The following is a 26,253-nucleotide window of genomic DNA, read 5'->3' on the forward strand; positions in this document are numbered from 1 at the left end:
AGGTCTGAAGTACGGAGTCACCTCTACTTGTAGAGACTCACCACATGATTTAGAACCCTGAAAATTCAAGGCTTCTGAATTGCTTGGAGAGCCCAGCATTAGGTGCTATAGAGCAGCCTCCCCCTCAAGCTTATGGAAGGATCAAAACTGACTAAGAGGAAGTGGGACTTGGCAGTGGACTTCCCCTTTCACGTTTCCTTATACACAAGTAGTCTGAGCACCCAAGCAGGGCTTACCTGCAGTGTGGATGGCAGAGAGACAGAGAGGGAGCTCTGAAGTCATGAAAAAACATACAAGTGCATTCTTCTTAGAAGTCACTGAGGTCATGAGAGATTTTATCAAATGTTGTAAGGAAGGAACCATTTTGGCTCAAAGAAATGGAACTTTCATAGGCAAAAGATGGAATCGCCAATATCACTTCTGGTGCAATTTATGAGCATCAACTGGACAGATGGAATGGAATCCCATTGGGATTAGTTCATCAGATTGGCCCTGTCAAATTTATAATTGGAACAAAATCATGTAAGGCACTGAAAGACGAGCCTTTGTTGTTTTTCAGTTTTTATAGTACAATAGAGGAATAGAACTCATGGTTGGTAGTGGAGGGTGAACAATGGGCAGGAATGTAACTGAAAGGAGATTCATTTACAAGGAAAACAAGAGATTTTTAGCCCTTATTATTTAATGTATCAATAGTCTGTTTAAATGACCCTACAACGCCCTAACACGGCTTGTTTCTCCACTCAAAAAGGATTACCACTCGTACCAGGTATGTATCTCCAATTCTTGCAAGGAAAATAAGGCAGTTTCAATTATGGATGCATCTGAAAATATGGCAGCTTATCAAACATATTTTCATGCAAATAACTCCCAATGAAGTTCTACATAAGTTGAAGTTTAAGAGCTTTGAGAGCAATCTTATCACAAAAAGTTTCTGCTAAGAAAAGTTAAAGTTAATAAGTCAAAGTTGATAAATTATAAGTCAGAGCATATAACCTAATTCTTAGACTGCTGATGGGAGTTAAAAACATGTTCCCTAGTTTTCAAAACCTACCCCTTTTATGCTACCAAGCATTTTGGTATATCAATAAACTTGAAGGATTAATTTTATTTGTTTTTTTGTTTGTTTAAAAGGAGTGAGGTGGGCATTGATAGGGAAGGGAGCAATGGTACCAATGCACACTAGTGGACACTAATGGTACCAATGCACACTAGTGGAAGAGGACATGCCATCTGTATAATAACTCCTCAAAGTGGGCTGCACAGCATACAGGTATGGACACTTGCAGTGATGTCTACAAAACCGCTTCTAGGAATCCTGAAACAATAGCACTTCAAAGACTGAACTTTGTACACAGCCTAAGTAACATACAGAAAGCATGCACACCTAGGACAGCCTACACACATGGCCCCTTGTGCCACATCCACATATTACATCTAAAGCACTCTTATATCACTTTAACTGCCATGGCTTCCCCCAAAGAATTGTGGGAACTGAAGTTTATCAAGAGTGCTGACATCACAGACTTACAGTTCCCAGAATTCTCTGGGATTCTTAAAGTGGTTTAAGAGTTCTTTAAATGTAGTGTGGATATGACTAGCCCAGAGAAGCTCTAGCTTTGCTAACTGAAAAACATAGCTGCCAAATATTAACGGACCCTGCATCCAGATGGTTAAAATAAGTGTTGAATAATCTCACCAGTGGGCAACAGAGGTTCTGTTCTATATGGCTCAAAAACCTCTGTAAGAGAAGGATTGCAAAACCACCTCAAAAGTTAACAAATTCACACTGCTTTTGACCCTTTTTGACATTCCTACTTAAACTGATCAACATACATTTTTCCTTAAAAAAAAAGGTTGTAAGCCCAATAATTTTTTCACACACTGCAGTTCACTGTTGCTTTGTTTCCCAGCTGGGTTGCAGGGAGAATGAGAAGAAGAAGAAAAAACCCTAACCTCTACATGTTCTTGATGCTAGGGCTAGAGCTTACCGGAGCATATTGCTGAAGAATTTGGTATAGCAACCCCTCAGGTCAGCATTTTGTATGAGGCAAACCCTTCTGTGTAAACACATGTTGAGTTATTGCCATGACTAAGGGGAATAAGATTACTGTTTCATAAATTCTTAGTAACCTTTTAATGTCCACATGGGAACATTCTTCCTATTATTAAAGCAATATGGGATGAAGCAGAGGCCAAGATTTTCAGAAAGAGCTGCCTAAAGCTAGTTGGGATTTTTCAAAGCAATCCAGGTTATTTAGATGCCAGGAGCATGTCCACAGAAAACAAAACAAAACGAGGATGTCACAGCAAACAGCCACGGAGAGCCTCAGCACATTTACATGGAAGTAAGTGCTGTTGATTTCAGTGGAGTTTACTTTAAAAGGAGGCTTGAGTTTTTAGTTTGTCATCTGAAAATGCTTTGCATGTCTTGAGTTATTAGAATGTTCTACCAAGCATTGTCCTCTGACTACAACAGATAATGCAGGGGGTAGTTTTATTTGCCACTGCTGCAAAGCTGGGGTTCAGGAAAGGCTCATGCATTCACAAGATGGCTCATTCATTTCTTGCCTGTAGTCATGGGCGGAAATCAGTTCTATATGCATATAAAGGGGAACTTAAGAGAAACCAAGTCAAAATATGGAAGGATATAAGTTCAAAGGGGAAAGGATGCAACTCAGTTGTAGAGCATCTGGTTTGCATGCAGAATATCCCTGAATGAATCCCCAGTATCTCCAGGTAGGCACCTTCTGATGTCTCTCTTCATCCTTCACAGTTTTAAATGACAAACTAAAACTTCAGTGCTAAGTGCACTCCATTGGAAATAAGCTCTAGCAGCATATACTTCCACACAAACGTGCTTAGGAATGTAGCTTAAGCACACTCAGATGAAGCTGGAGATTGCCTAGGATCACCTAGGGGCATACACTGCATATTTACTCAATCCAGCTATTACCCATGTAGCCCAAAAGCTTCCATTTCACATGGTGGGAGACTGTACATGCATCTATGGCATTATAAAGAACTCAGCTTCCTCTTGTTTGTTCCAAACTCACCTGGTGTATACCTTTCTTTAGGGGATAACATTTGCATTCCTCACTAGCCATGTGCACATTGAAGGCAAGCATATAGTCAGCTCTAGAGTGGGACTCATCTGGAGATGCTCTTGTCATTTATATTTTAGGAGAGTTGGCTGAACGAAGTCTTTAAGATGTGGTTTCCAATTTATAAATAACTATTTTTGAAAGCCATTGCATCTAGATTCTGTTTGAAAATGCACATTCCTAAATTAAATGCAGATGCGCTCCATGTATGTACAGAGTAGAGGTATATGAATCACAAGATCCACACTTTGCAGATATTGCAGGAAGCCACACCAGGAAGGGGGTTCGCAAGTTTTCCCAGAGAGCGCCCATTTCTAATTGTTGCCATTTGTCAGAGCCACCTGCCGATGACATATGTCATGGATGATGCACTCATACAGAAACTGTTTTCGGAATATAAAAAAGAAACTGAGCAGGAAAATGATAAACACAACACATGAAAGCAAAACAATTAGGAGAAAAATCTAAATTAAACCCAGAAACATCACGGGGGGGGGGGAAGCTCCCAAACCAAATAATACCTAACCCCCAAAGAAGAAATCTAAAAAGCAACGCACCCACAAACATATGTGCCAATCTGGACACCACCCATGTAGCTCATGCGAGAAACATAATCCACTTTAGCAAAAAGGGCAGTTGGTGTTCTTACAGAGCAATGGGCCTCTCCCATTTACAGTTAGAAGTTTTCCCTTTATCTGGAAAAGTCACAGCCCCACAATTGGGGGGGGGGGGAATCTTTACTTATTCCAGATGAGCTTTTGTCACATCCTGGCCAACGTCTTTAAAGATAAAAATAGAACATTCCCAAGCTTCATACAGTGGTGCAAAGAACAGCACAATCTTCTGGGTGAACCCTGCAGCTTATTAACACTCACGAGGGAGTTGTGGGGAAGGGGAGGACAGGGGAAAGAAAAAGTAAACATCAGCTTAACATGCTCGGAAACATGTGGTGCCCTTCTCTAGTGGCTGACATTTAAGAAAGCACAAAAACACAGTTCTTCAATAGCTCAAACAATTGGCAGCAGAGGATCCATTTGAAAACTCTAAAGACCTCCCCCCCATAAGGTTGTACTGATTTTCCTTTAGTGGAAAACAACAAACAAAAAGCAAGTGGTGCTTTGGAATGTTCGGACTATGGCACCTTAAAAACTAACAAATGCATTACAGCAATAAGCCTGTAATACTGTAAGACACTTTTGCCAGATGCATCAGCCACAAATTTGTTAAAGTGTCATAGGCCTTTTTCTTTTTTTGTTGCATGCCTTAACACAGCTACTTCTTTGCAATTTGTCTCGTAGAGCACAACCACATGCATGTCCACCCAGAAGTAAGTGTTGCACCTAGGTAAATGCGTATAGGACTGCAGTGTTACTGCAGATCCAACATGAAACCAAGGACTGACAACTTTGAGCTGTAGATATTATTATGCTTCCAATAACTCATACAGATCAATGTGTTTGGTGGGTACTAATCCCAAATAGGCCAGAAGTCTCACCCAAAGCCGTCAGCACCATAGCTGACCCAATACATTTTGGTGCCCAAGGCTGACAAAATGCTGCTCTCCAATGCCATTGGACTGGCAGAAGCTCATTGGACTGGCAGCTGAATCTTACTTCAACCCCAGCAATAGAAAAGTAACCTGGTTCACATGAACTGTTAAGCCAAGTTTATAAACTAGGCTTTAATTTCACCAGCTGAGCATCTTAAAAAGGGCCAGGGAAGTGAATCCACCAGGCAGGCCTTATTTCTCCTGCCCCCCTGGAGGCTGACAGGTGGGTGTATTTGGCGATGAAAACACATCTCCAAAGAAAGGTACTGGAAGTGCTGAGCAGCAGTTAAGGTAGCTTCCTTTGAAGAAGATCTTTCAGTGCCAATCAGCTGATTGGTCCTTGGAGCATGCCTTCACATAGCCTCCCTGTAACCACTGATCAGATGATCATTGGTTCTATGGGGCCCCTTTGAAGTCCATGGAGAGGGAGAAATGCTCCTAAAAATGGGGTATTTTCCTCTCTGCAGAGAAATAAGATGTATTCAAGGTGATTTCTCCGGTGCACTGAATACAAACTGCTTCCTCTGAAAAGTGAAAATATGTATACTGTATGCTGTTTTAAAATGCAGTATTTTTTTCTTTCTTTCCACAGAAAGTGGCTTGAATTTAAAGTGCTAAAGAAAGTGTTTTGAGTCCAAGTAGCTTCCTTCTGCCCCCTCAGCTGCACTATAGGGATTCCCATTGTGCAAATGATCCCAGCTGATTGTCAGGGCTTTTGCTGTGCTGGGCTCTCTTGAAGCACTCTCCTTTCTTGTAAAACAGGTAGGTTTACGTCAACAAAGCATTTTTTTAGGTATGTGTGTGTTTGTGGACACACCCCAGGAAAAGTTCCTTTAAATCTTACACTTCAAATCAGCTTATCATAGCATGGAATATAAGCAACAAGCTTTTGAGGGAAGTGACTTGACCCTATCTTCAAATAATCTCAGGACTCCCTCTTCAACACAGAGCACTACTGCAATGGTGTCAATTTGGCCCACTAGAAAAAGCTATGCAAGATTCCCCAATTCACCTCTGAAGTTTGTGAGGAAAGGGAGCCTTAGCCAAGACGTAGGTCGTTCACATAGTCTTTTCCACCACAGCCAGCAGCAGAAACCAGAGTTCAGTATGCTAATGAGGGAAAACCTCCTTTAAAGTTACACCCATCTCTTCCCAAAGGACCCATGCATCAAGCTATTTCGTTTTAGTGCATTCTGGTTCCCTCGAGTCCTCCCCATGTGGTCACTGCCAAATAAAACATTGCTATGGAGAACATATGAAATGCAGGCTGTAGGGGTCAGCTCTGAAATCATGCACGAATGGAAACTGAAGCTTAAACCTTTTGCTGTTAATACCTGTGAAAACGGGAGAAGTACATTCATCTCCTGCCACGAAAGGAATTGCTGCACTAGTTGGCGCCTCACATTTCTACAATCTGCTGCTTTGCTGTTAATCCAGTATTCAGGATAAAATTCTTAAGATATAAGTAGCTAGAGGCTAGAGACATAAGAGTTATTATCCAAGCTTAGCTTCTCAAATACTCGAGGTTGTGTGCACCCTGCTCCACCTACCTGTGCAGATTTCTCTTTCTTTTGAGCTTTGTCCCACAGCACCAGAGATAGGCATGCCAAGAGAGAGAGTCCTCTCAGACACTGTGGAAATCCATGGTCACTAATGCCTTTATTGTCCCAGTGGCAGCAAAAGAATAAAGAAATCCCAAATGCCAAGTTTTTGTGGGAATTAATAAAAATGTCAAACACACTGTGCAAAATGATATGCAGTATTACTAGCTACCCAGCAGCAGTTATCACATATTTGGTTTTTCATTTTCTAAAATAAAAATGTTGCATTTGCCACAGACCTGGAAATCTTATACATATATTTAAAGTCCTCGTCCCCCCCGGCTCTCTGCTGCACAAAATGGAAACCTATTGGGATTCCTCACAAGAGGAGCCTAGAAATAGAGCTAAAAACTGTTTGAACTTTGCAACCATTACCACTGGCTGTACTAAATCTTTAGAATTATGCAACCCCACCCCCATGTATAGTCCTGGTCATGGGTAGGCACTGGAAAATGGCAGTAGAAGACAAAAAAACTATCTTGCTGGAATGTGGGAGACGGAAACTGGACCTGACAAGATCAATGAGCCAATGCCGGGTTGGAAGATTCCGAAACATAGGAAGCCAACTTAAATTAAGCCAGACAATCCATATGAAGAAGTAAAAGAACATGTAAATGATTGGCTACACTACCACCAAATAAATGAAATGTTTAGAAATGACTTAAAGAAGAAAGGTTTTGACGATGCAAAATCTAAATTTGAAAGGGAAATACTAAATAACAACCACAAAACATTATCAAAAATGTATAAGATATTGTTGGAGTGGGAACTGAAGGATGAGGAGGTAAAGTCGGTTATGATAAGCTGGGCAAAAGATTTTGGTTACAATGTTATGATGACGGATTGGGAAAGGTTGTGGCGAGAAGGGACGAAATTCACAGCATGTAATGCGTTAAAAGAAAATATCTACAAAATGATATATAGATGGTATATAACCCCAGCAAAATTGGCAAAAATGCACAAAGGAGATAACAAATGCTGGAAATGTAAAGATAGTGTGGGAACTTTCTATCACATGTGGTGGGAGTGTAAAAAAGTTAAAAATTATTGGAATGAAATATATAATGAAATGAAGAAAATATTAGGGTATAATTTTGTCAAAAAGCCAGAATCTTTACTATTAGGCATCATCAATACAGGAATTAAAAAAGAGGATATAAAACTTTTCCAATACATGGCTACAGCAGCCAGAATATTAATGGCTCAAAAATGGAAACATGAAACATTACCAACGAAAGAGGAATGGATTTTGAAAATGGTAGACTATGCGGAATTAGACAAAATGACAGGGAGAGTCAGAGAACAGCGAGATCAGAAATTTATCGACGATTGGAAAAAATTTGTTAATTATTTGAGAAAATATACACAATTGAATACGTTTGTAGGATTACAGGAGGCTTTGTAGCATAAAATGAATGTTATTGTATGATGATATAATAGAGATCAAGTTGATTGTGAAAATTAAAGCAATAATATATGGAATAAATATAAAAACAAAGAAACGATATTGTGAAAACCAGAACGAAGGATTGAGGGAAGTCCAGACCTTGAGAGGTCAGAACACAGAAATGTTTTATAAGAAAGTATTGTAAATATAATGTATGTTTGTAAATTTTGAATAAAAAGATTATGGAAAAAAAAAATTAAGCCAGACAATTTGCTCATCTAAGCTGGTGCAGTCTACTCTGGCCGGCAACAGCTCTGCAGAATCCCCGACAAAGGTATTTCCTACCAGTTGGTAACAATCCTTTTTACCAGGTGATACCAAGAACTGCACCTGGGAGCTTCCACAGCCAATGCATAAATGCTATCGCTGTCAATGTCCCCTTCTCATAATTAAAGTTTTGGAGCAATGGCCAAGAAAGGAGTTGATCTTTAAATATTTTGCCCATGGTGGTGATAAAATCCCTCAGAACTGGGGAGGATTTGGATTTAAAAGATATGCTCATTCACTCTGCCACTTGCAAGCACCATGTTGAAAAGGAGCCCCCTTACACATTCCATATTGGAAGAAGGGCAGAAGAGAGGCAGACTGGAGTGCCAAGTGTGCATGTGTGATGTTGCTAAAGGATTTGTTCAATTACCTCCTTGTGTGAAAGAGGACAACTGCTAGCATTTCCAGTGCCAGGAACAAGTCCTTATCAGTGACAGGGACCAGCTGTGTGACCTGGGAGGCAAGGCAGAGGACGGACACACACATTTTCGGATAGGATTTGAGGAGGAGGGGTGGTGATTGAGATTCTAGCCTCCCTGCTAGCCCTTTTCATGTTCCATGAGGAAGAAAGCCTTTACTGCACCAAGAAAATCTATCTAGTGGAGACTTTCTCAGCCTGACTCATCTTTGCCTTGCACTTGGTGTTGCCTTTTACAGCACTGCCAAAGGCAACCCACTAAAAGTCTGGCTCTGTTACAAAGGATAGGAGCATTTTACAGCCATTCTGTAGAGATTGGAGCTCAGCCAGTGTGGTCTGGGTGGGGGCGACGTATGCAGGAGAGCTGTGTGATTTTACTGATTATAAAAAAAACCAACCCTCGCTAACAATAAACAATGAAAATAGTATACAACTCTTCTCCAAAACCATATGCTGGGCAGGATCTCAGGTGGATTATAAAATTATTACATAATACTATTACAAGCTACAAAACTACACCCCAACACATTAGGGTAACAAAGGGAAGGATTAAACTGGTGAAGCAAAGATGAGAGAAGTGAGGGGTGTGTGGATACGTTTGAGCATTTTCAGATTAAGGAATTTTCAAGTATAGATTCTGCCAAAGCCAGGAATGTGTGTGTGTGTGGGGGGGGGGAGTTCTCTTTTCACCTCGTACCATTATGAGCATGTAAAATTCTTTCTTAGTGACCAAAAAAAATGGAGAGCGTAGAGCAAAAACAGCTGCTCCCTGCAGGTCAGGGCTGAATTTTGAGATCTGCATGTCAAACAAATGTGATTTGAGTTTGGTTTCTAAAGCTGTACGGTATTTTAAGAAAAAGTTCATCAACCTACCTTAGTGTTATTAGTCCAACTATAACAAGGCAGAAAGGTTTTATTTGCTTGTAGGTTCCTGCTGGCATTATAAGGATGAATATACAAAACTGTAACTTTTACAAGGAAGAGAAGTCACAGGCACCACAGGGAACAGCTTAATATTGGGGATGTATTTATTCATTTAATACTGTGTATCCCACAACCTCTGATCTCCAGCATCACAAGAGGGTTGGGCCCAAGTATGTGACTTTTTGTCTTTCACCACTGAGAAACTGCCTTGAATCCTTATACTATTAGTATTACAGCAGAGATAGGGAATCTGTGGCCCTCCAGATGATGTTGGACTCCAACTTTCATCAGCCCCAGCCATCAGTCAATGGTCAGGGATGAAGGGACTTGGCGCCAACACCATCTGGAGTACCACAGGTTCCCCAGAGATGGATTAGAGGCTCAGCTTCCAGATGGGGTTGGACATCAGCACCTTCCATTTTAGAAAATAAGACTGGGGGGAAACCCATTTCCAGCATGGATGTCCCCAAATGAAGATCAAGGCAAATCCCCATCCCTGAACACACACCCCTCAAATCTTGCAGAATCTCAAAAATTTATGCAACATCATCACTGTACTGTATCTGTTTTAAAATAAGAGAGCACGTTAGAGCAGAGTTTTCATTTCTGTGCTTGCCATGCCAAATCATTTTTAAACATAAACCTGGTTTCAAAATTTAAGAGAAACTGTTTGCCCACTTAGGGTTCCCAGATGCATGAACACAGATATTTAAAGACATATGCATGCAATCCACACTTATAAGTTTCCTGGTGTGAATATCAAAACCCGCAGCAATGAGCTTGCCACTCAGAACGGAGAACTGCTCTAAGGTTTTGGCTGCAAACATGCTCCCACTTCTTTGCTGCCAGATTAATACATGTGGCAAGCTTTTGGGAAGTGCCTCCCAAATCCACTATTTTGGGTCAACAATAATATTTACTGGAAGTTCAAATTTTGCAGAGCAGACTTTCTGTACATTCAGTACACAGTCGTCATGCTTGTGGTCTACAATTATTCACAAAGAGCTGCAAGTACATATCGCTTGGGAACCTTATGACAGAATATGAATGACAGCAAACATGGGAATAATTGATTGCCACTGGCAGGATATGAACTAAAACATTACAAAAGACTTTGATGCTCCCAGAAGCCAAATGTAAAAGAAGATGAAAGATTGCCAGTAAAATAACTACAAATGGGAAGTTCAAAGCAGCTCCCAGACATATTGTATAGAGTGGCAACAGCCAGCTAGTACAACACAGATATTGTTGCATAAACAGTTAGTGAAGCTGGAAGTGACAAAGAAGTGCTGGCTGAAGAAAAACATAAAGAGCAGGAATTTGGGTAGAACTTTAGAATGGGATGCACACAGGAAGAATAAATACCATGAGGTACAGCAACTATTGGCTCACAATAGCACAAACTAAGCTGGTGATTGCCTAAGGTGGGAAAAGGGCACTGACAGTCACAGCAGCAAGTATAAGGATGGAGCAGTTCTGGCTGATACTCAATTAGAACACAAGCATTATCTCAACATAATATGATTTTTGCATGCAATATCTTAAAATTATAATTATTGCAGACCCTCCTATTTTCCAGGGACAGTCCTGGATTTACAGAAGCCATCCCAGTTTCTGATTTGATCCCAGAATGTCCCACTTTTCCTTTCCCCCATTAATCAGAAGCATCAGATTGGTTTTAACATATATGATATTTTGCTGTTTCAAAGTAGCAAAGTTTCTTCTGAAGAACTTCCCATATACTAAAAAAATAAAATAAAGACTGACTGGCTTCACTTCTTAGTAAAAGCAAATGCTTTCATGGATCAATAAACCCTTGGCTTCTCCTCTCGTTTAAATAGCTAGTAATGTTTTTAACATTTCTATCCGACTGCATCTTATAAACAAGTCAAACCAACTGCAGTATGTTTTACTGACCTTTAAGATACACAGCAGGCTAAGAAAAAAAACACACACATGCTAATCTCAATAGAAAGCAAAAAGTTAACAATGGCCATTGGAACATTTTCATGAGTGGAGTGGGGAGGGAACAGGATCTGCCTGTGGTTCCTGTTTGATTCCAGCACCCTCCACAGTAGCTCCTCATAGAAGGTAAAGGCAAAGTGGGAAAAACATATTTCCTAGAAAGCTAGATGTCAAGAGTGTATGGTTCTAGTCTGGCTTTCTCCTTCCAGCTCTACAATTCTATGATTCATCTTCTGCATGTAGCTCAGCTTATTATATTGTTTAAGTAGGGGTGTGTGGCTAACATTTTTTTGGCTAAAGGCTGCATTCACTCTTTGCTAAGCCTTCAGGGGTTGCATATCAACAATGGATGTGGCCTAACCTTACATGAACTGAAGGGGGTTACAACCCCTCACTGCTCATTAAACAATCGAACTGATGAATGGGGAGGGGGTGATTTACATGCCAACAGGGTGCTGGAGTTTAAAACTTCTCTGTCCACCTCATTGTTGAGTGTACTTTTATGATTATAGCTGCCACTTCCAAATTCAGTAGGGTCTTGGGGGTGGGGGTGGGCAGAAAAAACAGTGTGGAGGGCAGCATCAAGCCCACAACATTGGAATAGCCACCACTGGTATAAATGGGGAAGCATTCATATCACATAAACCCTACAGTCTAAAGTGGTACAATCTAGAAACATGTTTACCACCACATCTGGTGCATATGAGAACTAACCCCAATTGTGAGCAAGAACAGAATAATAGTGGTAGTTCTGTTAGCTCAGCCCCTGCCCCTACAAGAACCAGTGTTGCATAAGAGCTACAGGGCAGGGGTTCAATGTGCAGAACACAGGCTCGAATCCCACCCAGCCATGAAATTTACTGGGTGATGTTGGTGAAATCATAGTGTCCTAACCCAACCTATCTTAGATAGCTGCTACAGGAATAAAAATGGGAACTCATGCGCGACTCCTTGGGCTTTTGAGAGGGAAAGTGTGGGACACGAACGTGACAAAGGGATAATATGAAGCATCCCTACCAGATGCCTGGCCTGCTCCTTCCTGAGATCACCAAGAAAGGCAATTTCAAAACCTTCATAATGTTTAACCACAATCTGTCTTTGCATAAAATCATTGTGTCTCTTGTCCTTTCAAGCAACTATGCCTCTTATTGTGACACATTGAACATTTCAAAAACCATCAACCTCATACAACTCACCCATACATTCCATGCAACCTCCATTTCTACAGGAGAAGCACACTCCCTTCATTTGGTCTTTTCCTCATCAACATTGGTCTTCTCTAAATACTTCTGCAGTTGTCAATTCTTTTCTAGGCATTAGAGCTCAAGAACTGAAAACCATATTCCGGATGAAGTCTTACCAATGCTGAGTTGCTCATTAATTATATTCAAATGTGCAAATTAAACACAGCCCTTGCTAATTATGTATTTCCAGTGTAGCCCTTTGTAACTTATAAGTTGCCCACCCCTGATATAATGAACTATCCAATGTTCTATCCGCATACAGGCTTTTCATAATTGGATCTTTCTTGTGATGTTGTGGGAAGCCAAAGACATTTCTATGGAAATCCTGCAACTAGCATCCGCTTACGCCTTCTACTTTCTTCTGCAAGTAGTTTGCACTGTCCTGCCTTGACCTTTTCTCTCCCACATTCATTGTTTAATGCAATCACTGTTGTTTGTAAGGCACTGTTTCCTAGATTAAGTGTACAAACTGGCAGAAGAGCAAAATGAACTTTTGTTTGTTTAATCATTTGCCCATTCTTAACTCTGGTGAGATAGGTTTCTGCTTCATGCGTAGGACCTTCAACAAACAATGAGGACTAATCCTTTGGAAGCAGAAAGAGTGTCCCCTCACTTACCACCCAAACAGCCAGAACTGTGCTTTGGTCCCTTACCTGTCTCCTGCAATTGAAAATGGGATACACATCATCCATCTGTTGTCACATTTGTTGTCCAACCAGTTTGAAGAACAACACATGCCCCACCTCCAGTTTATCTTCACTACAACCGTGTGGGGGGGGGGCGGGGAGAGGGAGAGGGAGAGAAAGTCATTGCCACGAGGTCATTCAGTGAGCTTTATAGCCAAGTAGGGAACTGGTGCTGAGTCCCCCCAGTCCTATTCCAATACCTACTCCATCACCTATTCCTGAAAGGAGCTTAGGGTGGCATCTGGGAAGGGGTTCAGCCTCCCCAATGCATCATGTTTGAGCCTGTGAACATGATCGCAGAATAATCCTAACCCTATCTACTGTGGCCACACAGAGCGTGTTGGTGGTGCCACTCTTTGGGCAGAGGCCATTGGAGCTGTTTTGAGGTGGACAGAGAGAACTCTGCCTCATTCAAACCCCTTCCCCCAACATGGCAGTGTAGGGGTTTTTTTCATTGGAGTCTAGCACCTGCATTGACACTCCTTGTTTGACATTACTAAAGTAACAGGGGCTGTGCCACTGCTAACACTGCTTGCCACCCATGCCTACCCCCCCAATCCCTTGCCAACCCCCTCTGTTAACAACCCTCCCCCTATAGATTGCCCAAATTGTGCTCCCTCTCCCCTTACAGGGTACTGACACCCAAAGCTTATTTCTCTCCTTTAGCCCCACCCCACTGCCGCTGCTGTGGGAAGCCAGACTATGTAGACATTTTTCTGTCATCTCCCGCCACAACTGCAGCAGTACACGGAACTAAGGGGAGAAAAAGTGGGTCCATGCCTTCCTCCACAATACCCCATTTCATTCTCTCTCCTACCTCGTTTTGTGTTTTTACCAACCAGTCGGTCAGCATTCTGTGGGTGTAGAACATGCTCAGTCCGCACTAGGTCTGTTTTGTAGTTCTCTTCCTCTGTTTTAGGGCTTTATTTCTAAATATTGTTTGTACATCTGTAAAACTTTGGGTTCCCCTGGCTGATACCTTCCTCCTGTACATGGATGGCACTGTTTATGGTACAGAAAGGACTGGCACTTGCCTATGTTTGATGGGAATAATAATATGCAGAGGTTTTAGAATGGAATGTGCCACTTCAGACTGTAGATATATGAGTGGTACAACTTTTGAATACTCCCCCACAGTAAAAGAAAGAAGCCAGATAAATGCAGGAACTAACAGAACAAGGAAACACATTTGATGAATGCGCTGGTTTTGCATTGGCATTGAAGTTTTTTTAAAAATAAAAAGCGTGTTTTTTTAAAAAATGTGACCGTTCTATTCTACTTATTCCACTGCATGGTTTTATCTGGACTGAGACACTGGGTGGGGTTAGGAGTGAATTGCTTTGCTTCCTGTTCATCATCTACCCCCCTCCTTGGAGCCCTTTCGGGACTCCTGCAAGTGGGTCAAGCAAAATAAACCACCACTGACAGGAAATTATGTCCTGCTCTCTCCCTGTAAATCCCCCCCCCCAAGTTATCATGGTTGCCCTGGATAACTCCTTACTAATTTGAACATATCAGTTCAAAGGGGTTAGCAGTGGTCTCTTTCCAAACTCTACAGAGCTCAACCAGAACTACTGCTTTCCACAAACATACTCAGGAGTGTGAAAAGAAAGCATGAGTGTTCAGGATCACAACTTCCAAAGGGGCAGGCATCTTAGTCCGCCTCAGCAAACACAGCAAAGCATCTCTTTGCACTTTAAGATTTATTGTAGTGCAAGCTTTCCTGGACTCACAGCACTCCTAATTAGGCACATGAACTGTTATCTTCAGCTGGCAGGTGTATACGTATCTGGCAATCAAAGACTTAACAGTTCATGCATTTGATTAAGTGGGATGTTGTTGTTCAGTCGTTCAGTCGTGTCCGACTCTTCGTGACCCCATGGACCAGAGCACGCCAGGCACGCCTATCCTTCACTGCCTCCCGCAGTTTGGCCAAACTAAGTGGGATGAACGTCCACAAAAGCTTATGCTAAAGTAAGTCTGCTATCCTTTAAAGATGCTGCAAAGCTCTTTGTCATTTTCACCTATCCAGGAACCACTGCCCTTACTCTGAAAAGACTTTGTCTTCAGTGACATTGGCACACAGCCAGATTTTAATCACACAGAGAGGCTGGCCTGGTTCACATGTCACAATAAGCCAAACGATAACTTACTGGGATCGTGCAGGCTCCTGGAGAGGAGCTCAGACATTTTGTGGTGCCTTCCTGGTCTTTTTTTTTTTTAAACTCCCACACCATGTTGAGCTAAGCCAAAATTTCACTTACCATATTGTCCAAATGCAGTCTTCTCTCTCTCTCCTCCCATCACTAACCACAAGCTGTAGTCTAGGTTTGTTCTTGGTTATAAACTTTCCAGGAGGTGAGTGGGAATAGGAAGCTATCCTCTACACTATATAGTGAAACCATTGGTCTAACTATCTTCTTGTCTATACCAGGGGTCAGCAAGGTTTATCTTGCCTGGGCTGGATCAGTCCCGCGGAGATCCCTCCGTGGGCAGGATCGCGCCCGCCTGCAATTTTTGGCGTTTGCGTCTGCGCAGACACAATTTTCGGTGCCGCAGAAGCAAGTCCCCGCACCGCGCCAGTTTAGTGCAGCACGCAAGTGGGCAGCTCATTTCAGGGGCGGCTTGTGGGTCAGTCAAACGACCTCTGCGGGCCGCTTCCAGCCCATGGGCCTTAGGTTGCTGACCCCTGGTCTATACCGATTGCCAGCACTTGTCCAGCATTTTATACCACTATCTTTCCTTGACATAATGTGGATAGCAAGGTTGCACCCCATGCAGCGAAACCAATCATGCTGCCCTAAATCTGCCTTGGCCCCAAACATAGGACTCAGCCACACTTACCTTTTACCCCATGCTTTCTAGGCAGAGGTCTGAGCTTCAAAGTGTCTGAATGGTTTTTCTTTCTTTCTTTTTTTCACCCCCGTGCTTTCTCTGCAAAAACCCACTCTTAAGCACTGAATCAGAATAGACAGCAATTCAGGTTTTCTGGAGATTGTCGTGTGCTCTGATTCAGTGGTAAAGAGCAGGTTTTCACAGGTAAAGTACCGGGGGGTGGAGGGGGGGGGTGGACATAGCACTTTAAAGTGCAGTCCTGTGCCTAGAAATACAGTACGAAAGGTAGTCTGGATTAGCCCATAGTTGGAAGTTTGTCTCAGCATCCGCTGGGTGGTTTGAACACCAGCATGCCTCCAATGTTTCTGGCTAGCTCTGAGCTCCAGGGGGACAATTTATACACTGGCTTGCTCCTGCATCTGCTAGGCAGTTCGATTCCACCAACAAAGTAGGCTCAGAAAGCCAGTTTGAAGGAGAGGGCAGAGGTGCTTCGGTGTGCCTCTGACCCTTTGCTGCATTTTTAAAATGTGGTGCAAAGTCAGGGACAAGAGCATGTGCTAGTGGTTAAGAGTCTTGCTTGGGCACTCAAAATTATTTGACCCCAGCCACACACAAGTATGCTAACCATTTCCAAGAGCGTTATTGTATACTGCATGTATTCCTCACAGCACCAAAGCATTACCATATTCTAACAAACAGTGCTTGGGCACAAGGCACAGGAAAGGATGACCAGTGAAGTATAATACGTTTTCCAAAAAGTATCCTCATAAGCAGATAAAGTAAATGCCAGACAAGAGACTAGCTAAACCCAAGTCAGTACAGCTTTCTCATTTTAGGGCTTTGTTACCTTAAATACAGCTTCACACAGGATGAACGTAAGCAAATGTGGACCTCCAATTAAGTCAATGCTTGCACCCTGCACACATACTGTATTGGTAACCATTTCCTGGTGTTTGTGCATGGAACAGAAGAGGGCCATTCGTTTGTCATATGTCATGACAGTGCATGAAACTGGAACAAACACTGAAGTAATTATCTATCATGGAAGCACCCTTCTTGCTTACAGCACCAAGACTAAATTAAAGCTAAACCAGAAGACTCTCCTCCACGTGAATTATTCACAGGCAGAGAAAGAGACATCTTCTAAGGCTACTGGATTGTGTTGCTGCAGTAACAGACTCTCCTGAGGTAATGTCAACATCTATTACTGTGTCCAGGAAATTAGATTTTGCTTGGTCATCATTGTAAGCAATTTCCTGTCTCCTATCATGGCAGGCAAGGGAAAAAGTTTTACAGTCACCTAGTTTTTACACCTACTCTTCAGGAATGCCCTTGAGGTGAGTTTCATGCAGCCAAACTCATATTCATGTACTGGAAGTGACAACCCAAAGGTGCAACACTGCAGTACAAATCATATTCAGAGAGCTAACAGAGTCAAATCAGCCAATAGAATTAGGCAATGGAATAGGCCAAGCCATTCAAGGATTTTCCTTGAACCCAGAATCTTTAGGCCATTATAACCCCTTGGCTGCAGAGTGTAATTGCCAAATATAGCAAAGACATGCCGATTCGCAACATCCTGTTACAGCTTTGATGCCTTAAATTAAATTTAAACTTTTGACTGTCCCCAAGTAAATCCAGATGACTTTGGAATAATTCGAAGTGACCTTAAAAAGAAAGAAAAGGAACCAAGCAAAAGGCAGCTAGATTTAATGATGCCAGTCATATTGTATAAAACAATTATCTATTTGCACAGCACAAACCATCAGTCTAAAGATTGTGAATCAATGGATGTTACAGTTATTGGCTTGAATCCTAAGACAGGGGAATTTCATGCGCCATTCTTTCCCTTATGATCCTTGAAAAGCCTTTCCAGGGGGCAGGGGGCGGCTCCTGAACAATGAGCATGGGAGGGGAGATGGGGCAGGCAATTGTCCTCCTGTGACCTTCCGAAGTTAACTTTGCCTTTCCCAACCTGGCTCTGCTGGCTGGGAGATGTAGTGTAAAACTTCTGGAAGGCATCAGGTTAGGTTTAGACTAGATTGACAAACTTTAGGGTCTAATCCACCAAGGCTTGGGTACATGTTTTTACTGGAACATATAGCTCAAGAGAGAAATATGAATCAGTGAGACCTTGGTTCAAGCCTCACTTTGCAATGAACTGACAATGTGGTGCATCAGTCTCTTTCACCCTCATCCCTCCACCTGCATTACGGAGATAATAATACTGTTGAACCTTACGAGGGTTGTTGTGATGCTCATGTGAAGTGCTTTGAACATGTAAATGGTGCTATCATTTTTACTACAACCAGGCTGGATTAGATCACAAGCCATCTACCACAGCACTTTTTTCTTCCAACCATCATCATCAGCACAGATTTTAGAGATTTTACTCACAGGCCTGTTTTGCACATAATGCTAAGCCATGGTTTGTTTAGCTTAGCCATGGTGTAGACCCAGCTCCAGAGACTAACCTTGGTTTGTTTCCTGGAAAACCACAGGATGAAGCCCATGGTTTGTTGCTGGCTTACAAACCTTGGCTTGGTGTTATATCCAACCCCAACAGCCTTGCCTAACCAATAGTCTGCTTGGCCATCCCACCTCCAACATTTGCCAAGTCATAAAGGCACACGGAAAGAGCAGCTGGAAAACAAACCAAACTTTAAAGCCAACCTAAGTGCAAAGCTATATTATCTAACTATCTTGGCTAACGAAATTTGGTTTTGGTTGTACAAACATCTGGCTTGCGGACTATGTGGTTGCCAAAGCAGTTAGTGGTATATTTGCTGTCATTAGAATCTTGAAAATCTGCTTTTGGGGATGGGAAGATTTTTGTTGTTGTTATAATGGTCATGATTGCAGAGTGGGGGGAAGAGTTTAAAAACATGGTAATAGGACTGAAAGGCCCGGAAGACAGATGATGAGCAATTGTCTTTTGAGATTTCATTTCTAAATCCACCATGCAGTTTTCTGGAATCATGACAGTTATTTGTGGCTAGCAGTAGTTTAACTCTTTGGTCCCTCTTGCTGGCTAGCACACTCAGCTGGCTGGACGACAGCCCTTTAGTACAAAGGAGCAGGTCCTAAGTTGGTGCTTGCAGATGGGTGCTGAGTGTGGGCTGAAGGCACATACATGCTTGCAATTTTCTGCAGCATCCACATGGCATCACAGGCATAAAAGTATCTGTCCACCCCCCCCCCCCCTATTTAATCTGGATTTACTCAAGGAGGAGTTTTTTTTTTTATAAAAAAAAACCTATCGTAAACTACTCCTTTACATTATCAAGCCATGTGTCTGGAAGTACCTATCATATATTTTTCTGGTATTATCAGTTGATGCTCATTTATTTATTTATTTATATTATTAATTATTATTACAAAATTTATCACTCATTCTTCACCATGGGTAGGTTACAACAATGCAATATACAATTATATAAACAAGAAAACATTGTCAATGTGGCACACCAAAATAAGACGCATTAAAAACATGTATCTACAACAGACCATTGGTCCATCCTATCTCAAGACACTATCTTGAGGCTCCTACCCCACCTCCACCATCCACTTTTGATTCTTTGGTGGTTTTGAGGTGTCTCCTATCACTGGGATCTCATCCCCACCATGCTATCCTGTTATATGGCATTTACTATATAATCCCATAGCCAAGATTGCCTTGTGAAAGTCAAAGTGCTGAAGAAAAATGGATGGACTTTGGGAAATCCACCAGTGCACTAATACTTAGCCTATTTATATATGTTTTGATGGCCTATTTCAAGTACCTATTTGCAGAAAGGCAGCAAACACATTCTAACAGGTGTGCAGAAACCCCAGTTCTTCATGTGGCAGGTGTTTCTTACCAACAGTTTGCAGAAATCAGATTTAAAGTAGCTACCATGCCACCCAATTGATGCTTTTGAATTATGGTGCTGCAGGAGACTCTTGAGAGTCCCATGGACTGCAAAAGGATCAAACCTATCCATTCTTAAGGAAATCAGCCCCGAGTGTTCACTAGAAGGACAGATCCTGAAGCTGAGGCTCCAATACTTTGGCCACCTCATGAGAAGAGAAGACTCCCTGGAAAAAAAACCCTGATGTTGGGAAAGATGGAGGGTACAAGGAGAAGGGGACGACAGAGGATGAGATGGTTGAACAGTGTTCTCGAAGCTACTAACATGAGTTTGGCCAAACTGCGAGAGGCAGTGAAGGATAGGCGTGACACGACTGAACGACTGAACAACAACAACAACAATGCCACCTGTGGTTCATCTGTACTAGTCCACAATGGGCTCCAGAAAGTAGATCTGGGGAACATGTAACCCTTCAGATGTTGTTGCGACTCAAGCTCCCATCAGCCCCAGACAGCATGGGCAATGGTCAGGGATGGTGAGATGTGTGGTCCCTCATCCTTGCCATAGGCTACTGAATATGTGTATCATAAGTATATTGAACAGAATCCATGTGAACATAGTCTAAGAAACCAAGTTTTTCAAAATACCCCACCACCTTTACCTGGCTTCAGTACAAGGCAGGGGTTTTGCACCACACTCACCCCTAGGAATGAGAAAGCCAGTGAAAGATCCCCGCTTGCCTTTGGCGCAGTTCAGATGCTATAAGCTTTAAAGCAGAGTTGGTTAACCTGAGGCATTCCTCCAGACATCCTTGCGCTGTTTGAACTCCTAGCCTATGGTCAGGAGTCCCAACAACACCTGAAGCGCCACGGATTAGACAAGCCTGCTTTAGGGTCTCCGGCTGCAGCCCGGAGCATTTATTCCCAGGGAGAGGGAGATAGATTCACCCAAATTACTTCCGTGGGATCTGCTTCAGCGAGAGCACGCCTGGCGTGGCATTGCAAAGCTCAACGCAGAGCATCCCGGTCGGTGGAACCAAGCGCGCTCTGTGGAGAAAAGCCTCTCACGTCGTGAGCCCGGTAGGGTTTCCCTCCCCGCTCCAGCTCCCTTTTATTACGAGGACCAAATATGTTGGGTGAGGTACTTCTGAGGGGCCTCAGGCACAGAGCATTCCGGGGTAACTACTCCGCGGCAGGCAACCTCGGGGCTGGGGGGGGAGGGGTGTCTCTCTCAGGCAGACTACTCACGTAGAGCGCCATGTGAGCCGCGCCGAAGAAGGGGAACTTCACGGCGATGGACCGGAGTCCCGAGCCGCCATCGTCCTGCTGCGGGGTGGCCGTGTCCCCCTGCGCCGGCCCGAAGGGGTAGAAGTCAGCCAGGGGCACGGCGCCCTTCGCCCGCAGCCGGAGCCAGCTGCCGAGCGCCAGCAGCACAACCCAGCCGGACAGGCCCCGCATTTCCCCGGCGGGCGCCGAAGTACGGGCGGGCAGAGACGAGCTGAGGCGACGGGGCTGGCACGGAGGCGCACACGGGGCGCTGAGGCGAAGGAGGGAGGGAGCGCGTAGACGGCGCGGGCCGGGAGGGAGGAAGGGAGACCGTGGCGCCAAAGGGACAAGGAGCTGCCTCTGGCTCGGCGGCGGCAGGGCAGCACCGGCTCCCGGGACGCGAGGAGGGCTCTGCTCGGGACGGCGGCTGCTGCTGCTGAGCGACCCGCGCGCACACTGAGCCTCTCTGTGCAGCGTCGAGGGAGGGGACAGCGGCTCATTCACACAGCTCGGAGGTATACATATTCATACCCTGGTCAGCCAATTAGGACGCGACCTGGAGGAGGCGGCCGCCGAGGTTAGGGGCGGGGTTAGAAGGATCGCGTCTTCTCTTAAAGCGCTAAGGAGAGCTGGCCGGCGAAAGCGCTGCGCTACTGCTTGAGGTAGCGCGTGGCAGGCGAGCGGAGGAGCCCCGGGCGCGTCCAGGCTGCGGTGCTCAGCGCGCTCGGTAGGGAGTTGGGACCTCAGGGTGCGGGGAAGCAGTGGGACCGCCAGGGGCTCAGACTCAGAGGCCCTGGCCCCTCGCTCCGCAGAATGAGCGGAAAGGCCCCAAGCGCAGCATCGCCAACTCTGAAGTGGGCAAATAACTCATTGCCATGTGAAGTTGAGCTCCGGCGAGACCATTAAGGTCAGCGTCTTAAAATTACCCAGCTGCCTTCATGCATTGGGTGACGGAGTTACTTCTGAGTAAGCACGCATAGGATCAGTTTGCAAGCCACTTCACACTCCCCCCCCCCCTTTTCCGAGTTAAGGATGCAGTCCTACTTGGGAGTAAGCCCCATTCAATGGTATTCACTTGTGAGTGGTTAGGATTGCCACCCACTCTGGACCATCGCCTCAATCCCAGTTATATGCTGGCCTGAGAGGATTCACAGAGTGCTCTGTGTCTAAACAAAGATGCCCTCTTCCTAATTAGTAATCCTTTACGGGGGCTGCCTCTGCATGCGAAGGAGTCCAGGCTGAGAGGTTCCCCACCTGGAAATCTGCTGCCAGCCATTGTCACAACACTGAGCCCTATGGACTAAGTAAGGCAGCTCCTTTTATTCCTAGCAGAGATTTGGGGTGTGATCACTGAAAAGAGATCTGAGTGATTGCAGAACAACATTGAATTCAGAGTATCATAAAATAATAGTGGTGTCCCTGCAAAAAAAAAAAAAAAAAAAATAGGCCTAAACTTCCTTTCTTTCACCACTGACTTATCATTTCCTGCATCAGAAATGAATTGGAGGTGTGTGGATGAGTGGTAGGTTTCACACTGGAGCAGGTGGATTTGATTGACACATTCTATTCTGATTTGGTTGGTAGGTTGGAGAATATTGCATATTACTTTAGACCATCAAGAGGACGTGCTAGAAGGAGATTGCCACCTATCATGGCCAAACACTATGACAACTTTGCTGGACAGGTGTACATATTGCAAGAGACAAATTGGTACAATGTTACCGATCTGATGCGCGCATTGAGACAGGTGAGATGCATAAACTGGAGTGTGAAGGAAGCAAGACAACAGGCGTTGGCAGTGATCAACAGTTTGGATGGGTCGTGTCCGTATGGGAGAAATAGAAGATTTCCAGGTGAAGGATACTATGTTTGCGAGGCACTTGGAGATTGGAGTCGTAAGTTTCAGCAATTACGAGGATCTCTGTCTTTTGCCAACCATGCAAAGGATGGGAAGACACGTGACATGCCACCGTCTGTGTTTACTGACGCGAACGACGCACAGAACAGTTTTCAGAATTCTACAACTGCAATGATGGATCAAGTGGTGCGCATGCATGACGTTTTTGATCAGCGCATCTTTGAGGCTGTGATGAGAGTTCAGTGGGTTTGAGTTGTTGAAGTTTGAATTGTTAGTTAAAGTTATCAAACGTCCAAATGTGAGTTATGTTGGACATGTTTAAAGGTTTTATAATAAAGTTAGTTTGATTTGGTTTTATAATTTACAAAAAAAAGAAGAAACGAATTGGACAAAATAATTCTAAGGTCCCTTATCCATTTTATAGGTGCTTGGATGGGAGTCTTGTATTGCAAATGGGCCAATCTCATTTTTCTGCGTGCAGGTTTAGTGCATGAGCTGCCCACATTCTCCCCCCTGCCCCAGTCACTGGAGGACTTTGGCGGAATGCCAAAAGAGAGTTATTGACTGGCCTGAGTCACCTAGGCTGAATGGGATTTGTACTTGGACCTCACCAATCCTAGACCAGCGCTTCAACTCCTGCTTCCCCTATCTAGTACCCTCTAGGTGTTTCAGACTACAACTCCCATCAGACACAGCCAGCAAGACCAAGCTTGACTTTATCCTCAACTCCCTTGGTAGTGTAATCTGAATGCTGCAGTGAGGAATTGATGTTAGTTAAAACAATGCTTGTCAAGTGAGCTCAGGCCTGCTTGGGAGTGAAAAGGTTACAGAGATACAATCTAATTTTGGGAGCAGAACTAGGACATATTCTTACAAATTTACACCAGCTGCTTGTTGGAAAGTGCTACACGCCGAAACCTCTAAAGGCCTTTTTAGCAGAACAAATCTGGGAGAGCGCCAGAAAACAACAGCGATAGTATAACTTATGGCCAAATTCAGCAAATGTGCAAAGCAAAAATAGTAGCTGAGCTGAGCTTTGTAACTTTTAATTCTTCTGCCTCAGCACCTTTTGATGTGCAGGCATGTGTGTGCGCCTGCACATGAGCTCTGCCCCTCATGTCACCATGCATGTATACAAAATTGACAGAAGTCATCAAGTAAGAAAATGGTAGGCAAACTGCCCTATGGAAAGCACATGTACAATTTGTGTGTGTCTGTGTATGTGCTTGATGTGGTTGTTGATGGCAGTGAACACTTCCTCAACTTTTCTTGAGGACCTCTGATTTGTTCCTCTTCCCACACCCCTCCTGATGCCCTTTGCATACACTGAACTCCATATGAGGGCGAATTGCCCATCACTGAAAGTTAAGTCTTCAATCTTACAATAAGTTTTGTTAATTGTGAAGAGATCTAGCTTCACTCTGTCTCTGCCTGCTGATTTACCAGATTCATGGAAAAAGCAAATCTAAAGAATGATGGGCAGCTGGGACTGTAGTAGTTTGTGACACCGAAATAAAACTGAGCACTTTCAAAGCAATTGGGTAATATTCAGCTAAGTTTTATTCAGAGTAGAACCACTGATATAAATGAATATGACTAAGTTTAAGTACATTAATTTCAGTGTGTCTGCTTTGAGTAAAACTCAATACCACCCTTTAGCAATTTCCTGATGGGAACTATTGATTAATTATAAATATAGTCTAGCTTCTCTGTCTCACCAGAAAATTCAACTTTCTGTCTTTATTCTGCATATTCTTATTGGGAATTACTATAAAACATTCCCAGACTAATTAATACTGGTAGTAAAACCAATCAAAATCACAACTGAAGTCTTCTGAGTCCAAACAAGATTCACCCTCCTTTGGACAAAGGGATAGGAATACTGCTGAAGGCTATGTTCTTATACCCACTTACCTAGGAGTAAGTCCCATTGAACTCAGTGGGGTTTACTCATGATTAAGCATGCATACAATTGCATTGTTGCTCAGTACTCTCATTCCAAAGAGATGCAAATAAACCAATAAAATAGCCCTTATTTTTTATGTAATAGTAATTATTGATTAAACTTATTAGTTGCCAGTTACCTCAAACATCTCCAGCATTTAAAGCATAGATGTAAATACATTCTACAATGAAGAGAAAGAAGAAAAAAATAATATAAAACCTAAACACTCTTTAATACAATATGCAACCTTTGCCAATAGCCATAGGAAGCTTTGGCAGCACACTGGCAATAAAACAGAATCAGCTCAGCCCATTAAAGGCCTGGGAAAAAGACAAGTCTTTACTTGGCCCCAAAGACACTAGGCAGATGTTACTGGGCAGTCACAGCAAAAAAAGAAGAAAAGGCCCCCTCTGGTGTCACCCACCTCCTAGCCTACCTCAGGGGAAGGACCTGGAGAAGGGTCTCTGATAAAGATCTGAAGGCCCAGTAGGTTCCTATTGGGAGAGGTGTACCAGAAGATATTCTGAAGATGACATTTCTGACTCAGGGCTGCGTTCTGTCTGTTTTGAAGAATACTCCTATACTGAATTTTGAACCTTTCCAGAGTTTGTATGACGAGGTAGGTGAAGCATACCTGTCTTCTACCCCTGACTTGGTTACAGATGCTCTGAGCTAGAAAGGGAACACAAAGGACCCACCCAGCTACCTGTATACCAGTTTTAAGTGTCATGGCTTTCTCCAAAGTATTCTGGGAATTGTAGTTCTGTGAAGATTCTGTTAGAGAGGCCTAATCTCATGCACGAAACCTTGTGAGAGCGTGGAATATTAAAGGGGCTTCTGGACTGGTGCTTAGGATGTAGGGTGGCGCTGCTGCTCATACATACAAGGTTTTTTTTGAAGCACCAGCATAACATTACCAGTATCAAAATGCCAGCCCATGTTTTTATCCCATTCGATGAAATCCCATTCGGTGGGGAATGTGACAAGGTAAAACAAAAACAAAAACTTATTATTTATGACCCATTTGCCCTACCGTCAACAATTCATTTACAGTATTATACCCCTGTCCAGAAAAATATAAAGTGCAGGCTCTTTAGGGAAACTAGATTATCTGTCAGTTTAGGAAAGTCCCACCAAATTCAAGTCATCACAGTCATGGCTTGGAAAAAATAAATTATCTGTGCATGACCAATAGCTAGATAGGAGATCACTGGGGAACCCTATGTTTTTCTGTGAAGAAACTAATGACAGGTTTAGAATTCAAAAATACCTTTAAAAGAGTTGTGCACGCTGC

General features: G+C 43.3%; 1 protein-coding gene across 2 annotated transcripts in view; it reads right to left on the reverse strand.

Annotated features, from left to right (window-relative positions):
- SNED1 (sushi, nidogen and EGF like domains 1) overlaps positions 1-21,613 on the reverse strand; it is a 70,598-nt gene extending 48,985 nt beyond the window's left edge. The window contains exon 1 of one of the 2 annotated variants that reach the window (XM_033150202.1): positions 21,139-21,613. In XM_033150202.1, coding sequence (XP_033006093.1) covers positions 21,139-21,348 — 210 coding nt within the window. In that variant the 5' untranslated portion in view covers positions 21,349-21,613. The remainder of the gene's footprint in view (positions 1-21,138) is intronic. The other variant, XM_033150200.1, reaches the window with a different exon arrangement.
- Positions 21,614-26,253: the final 4,640 nt, after the last annotated feature.

Source organism: Lacerta agilis, chromosome 5 (assembly GCF_009819535.1).
Source record: "Lacerta agilis isolate rLacAgi1 chromosome 5, rLacAgi1.pri, whole genome shotgun sequence".
In the NCBI taxonomy this organism is placed as follows: Eukaryota; Metazoa; Chordata; class Lepidosauria; order Squamata; family Lacertidae; genus Lacerta; species Lacerta agilis.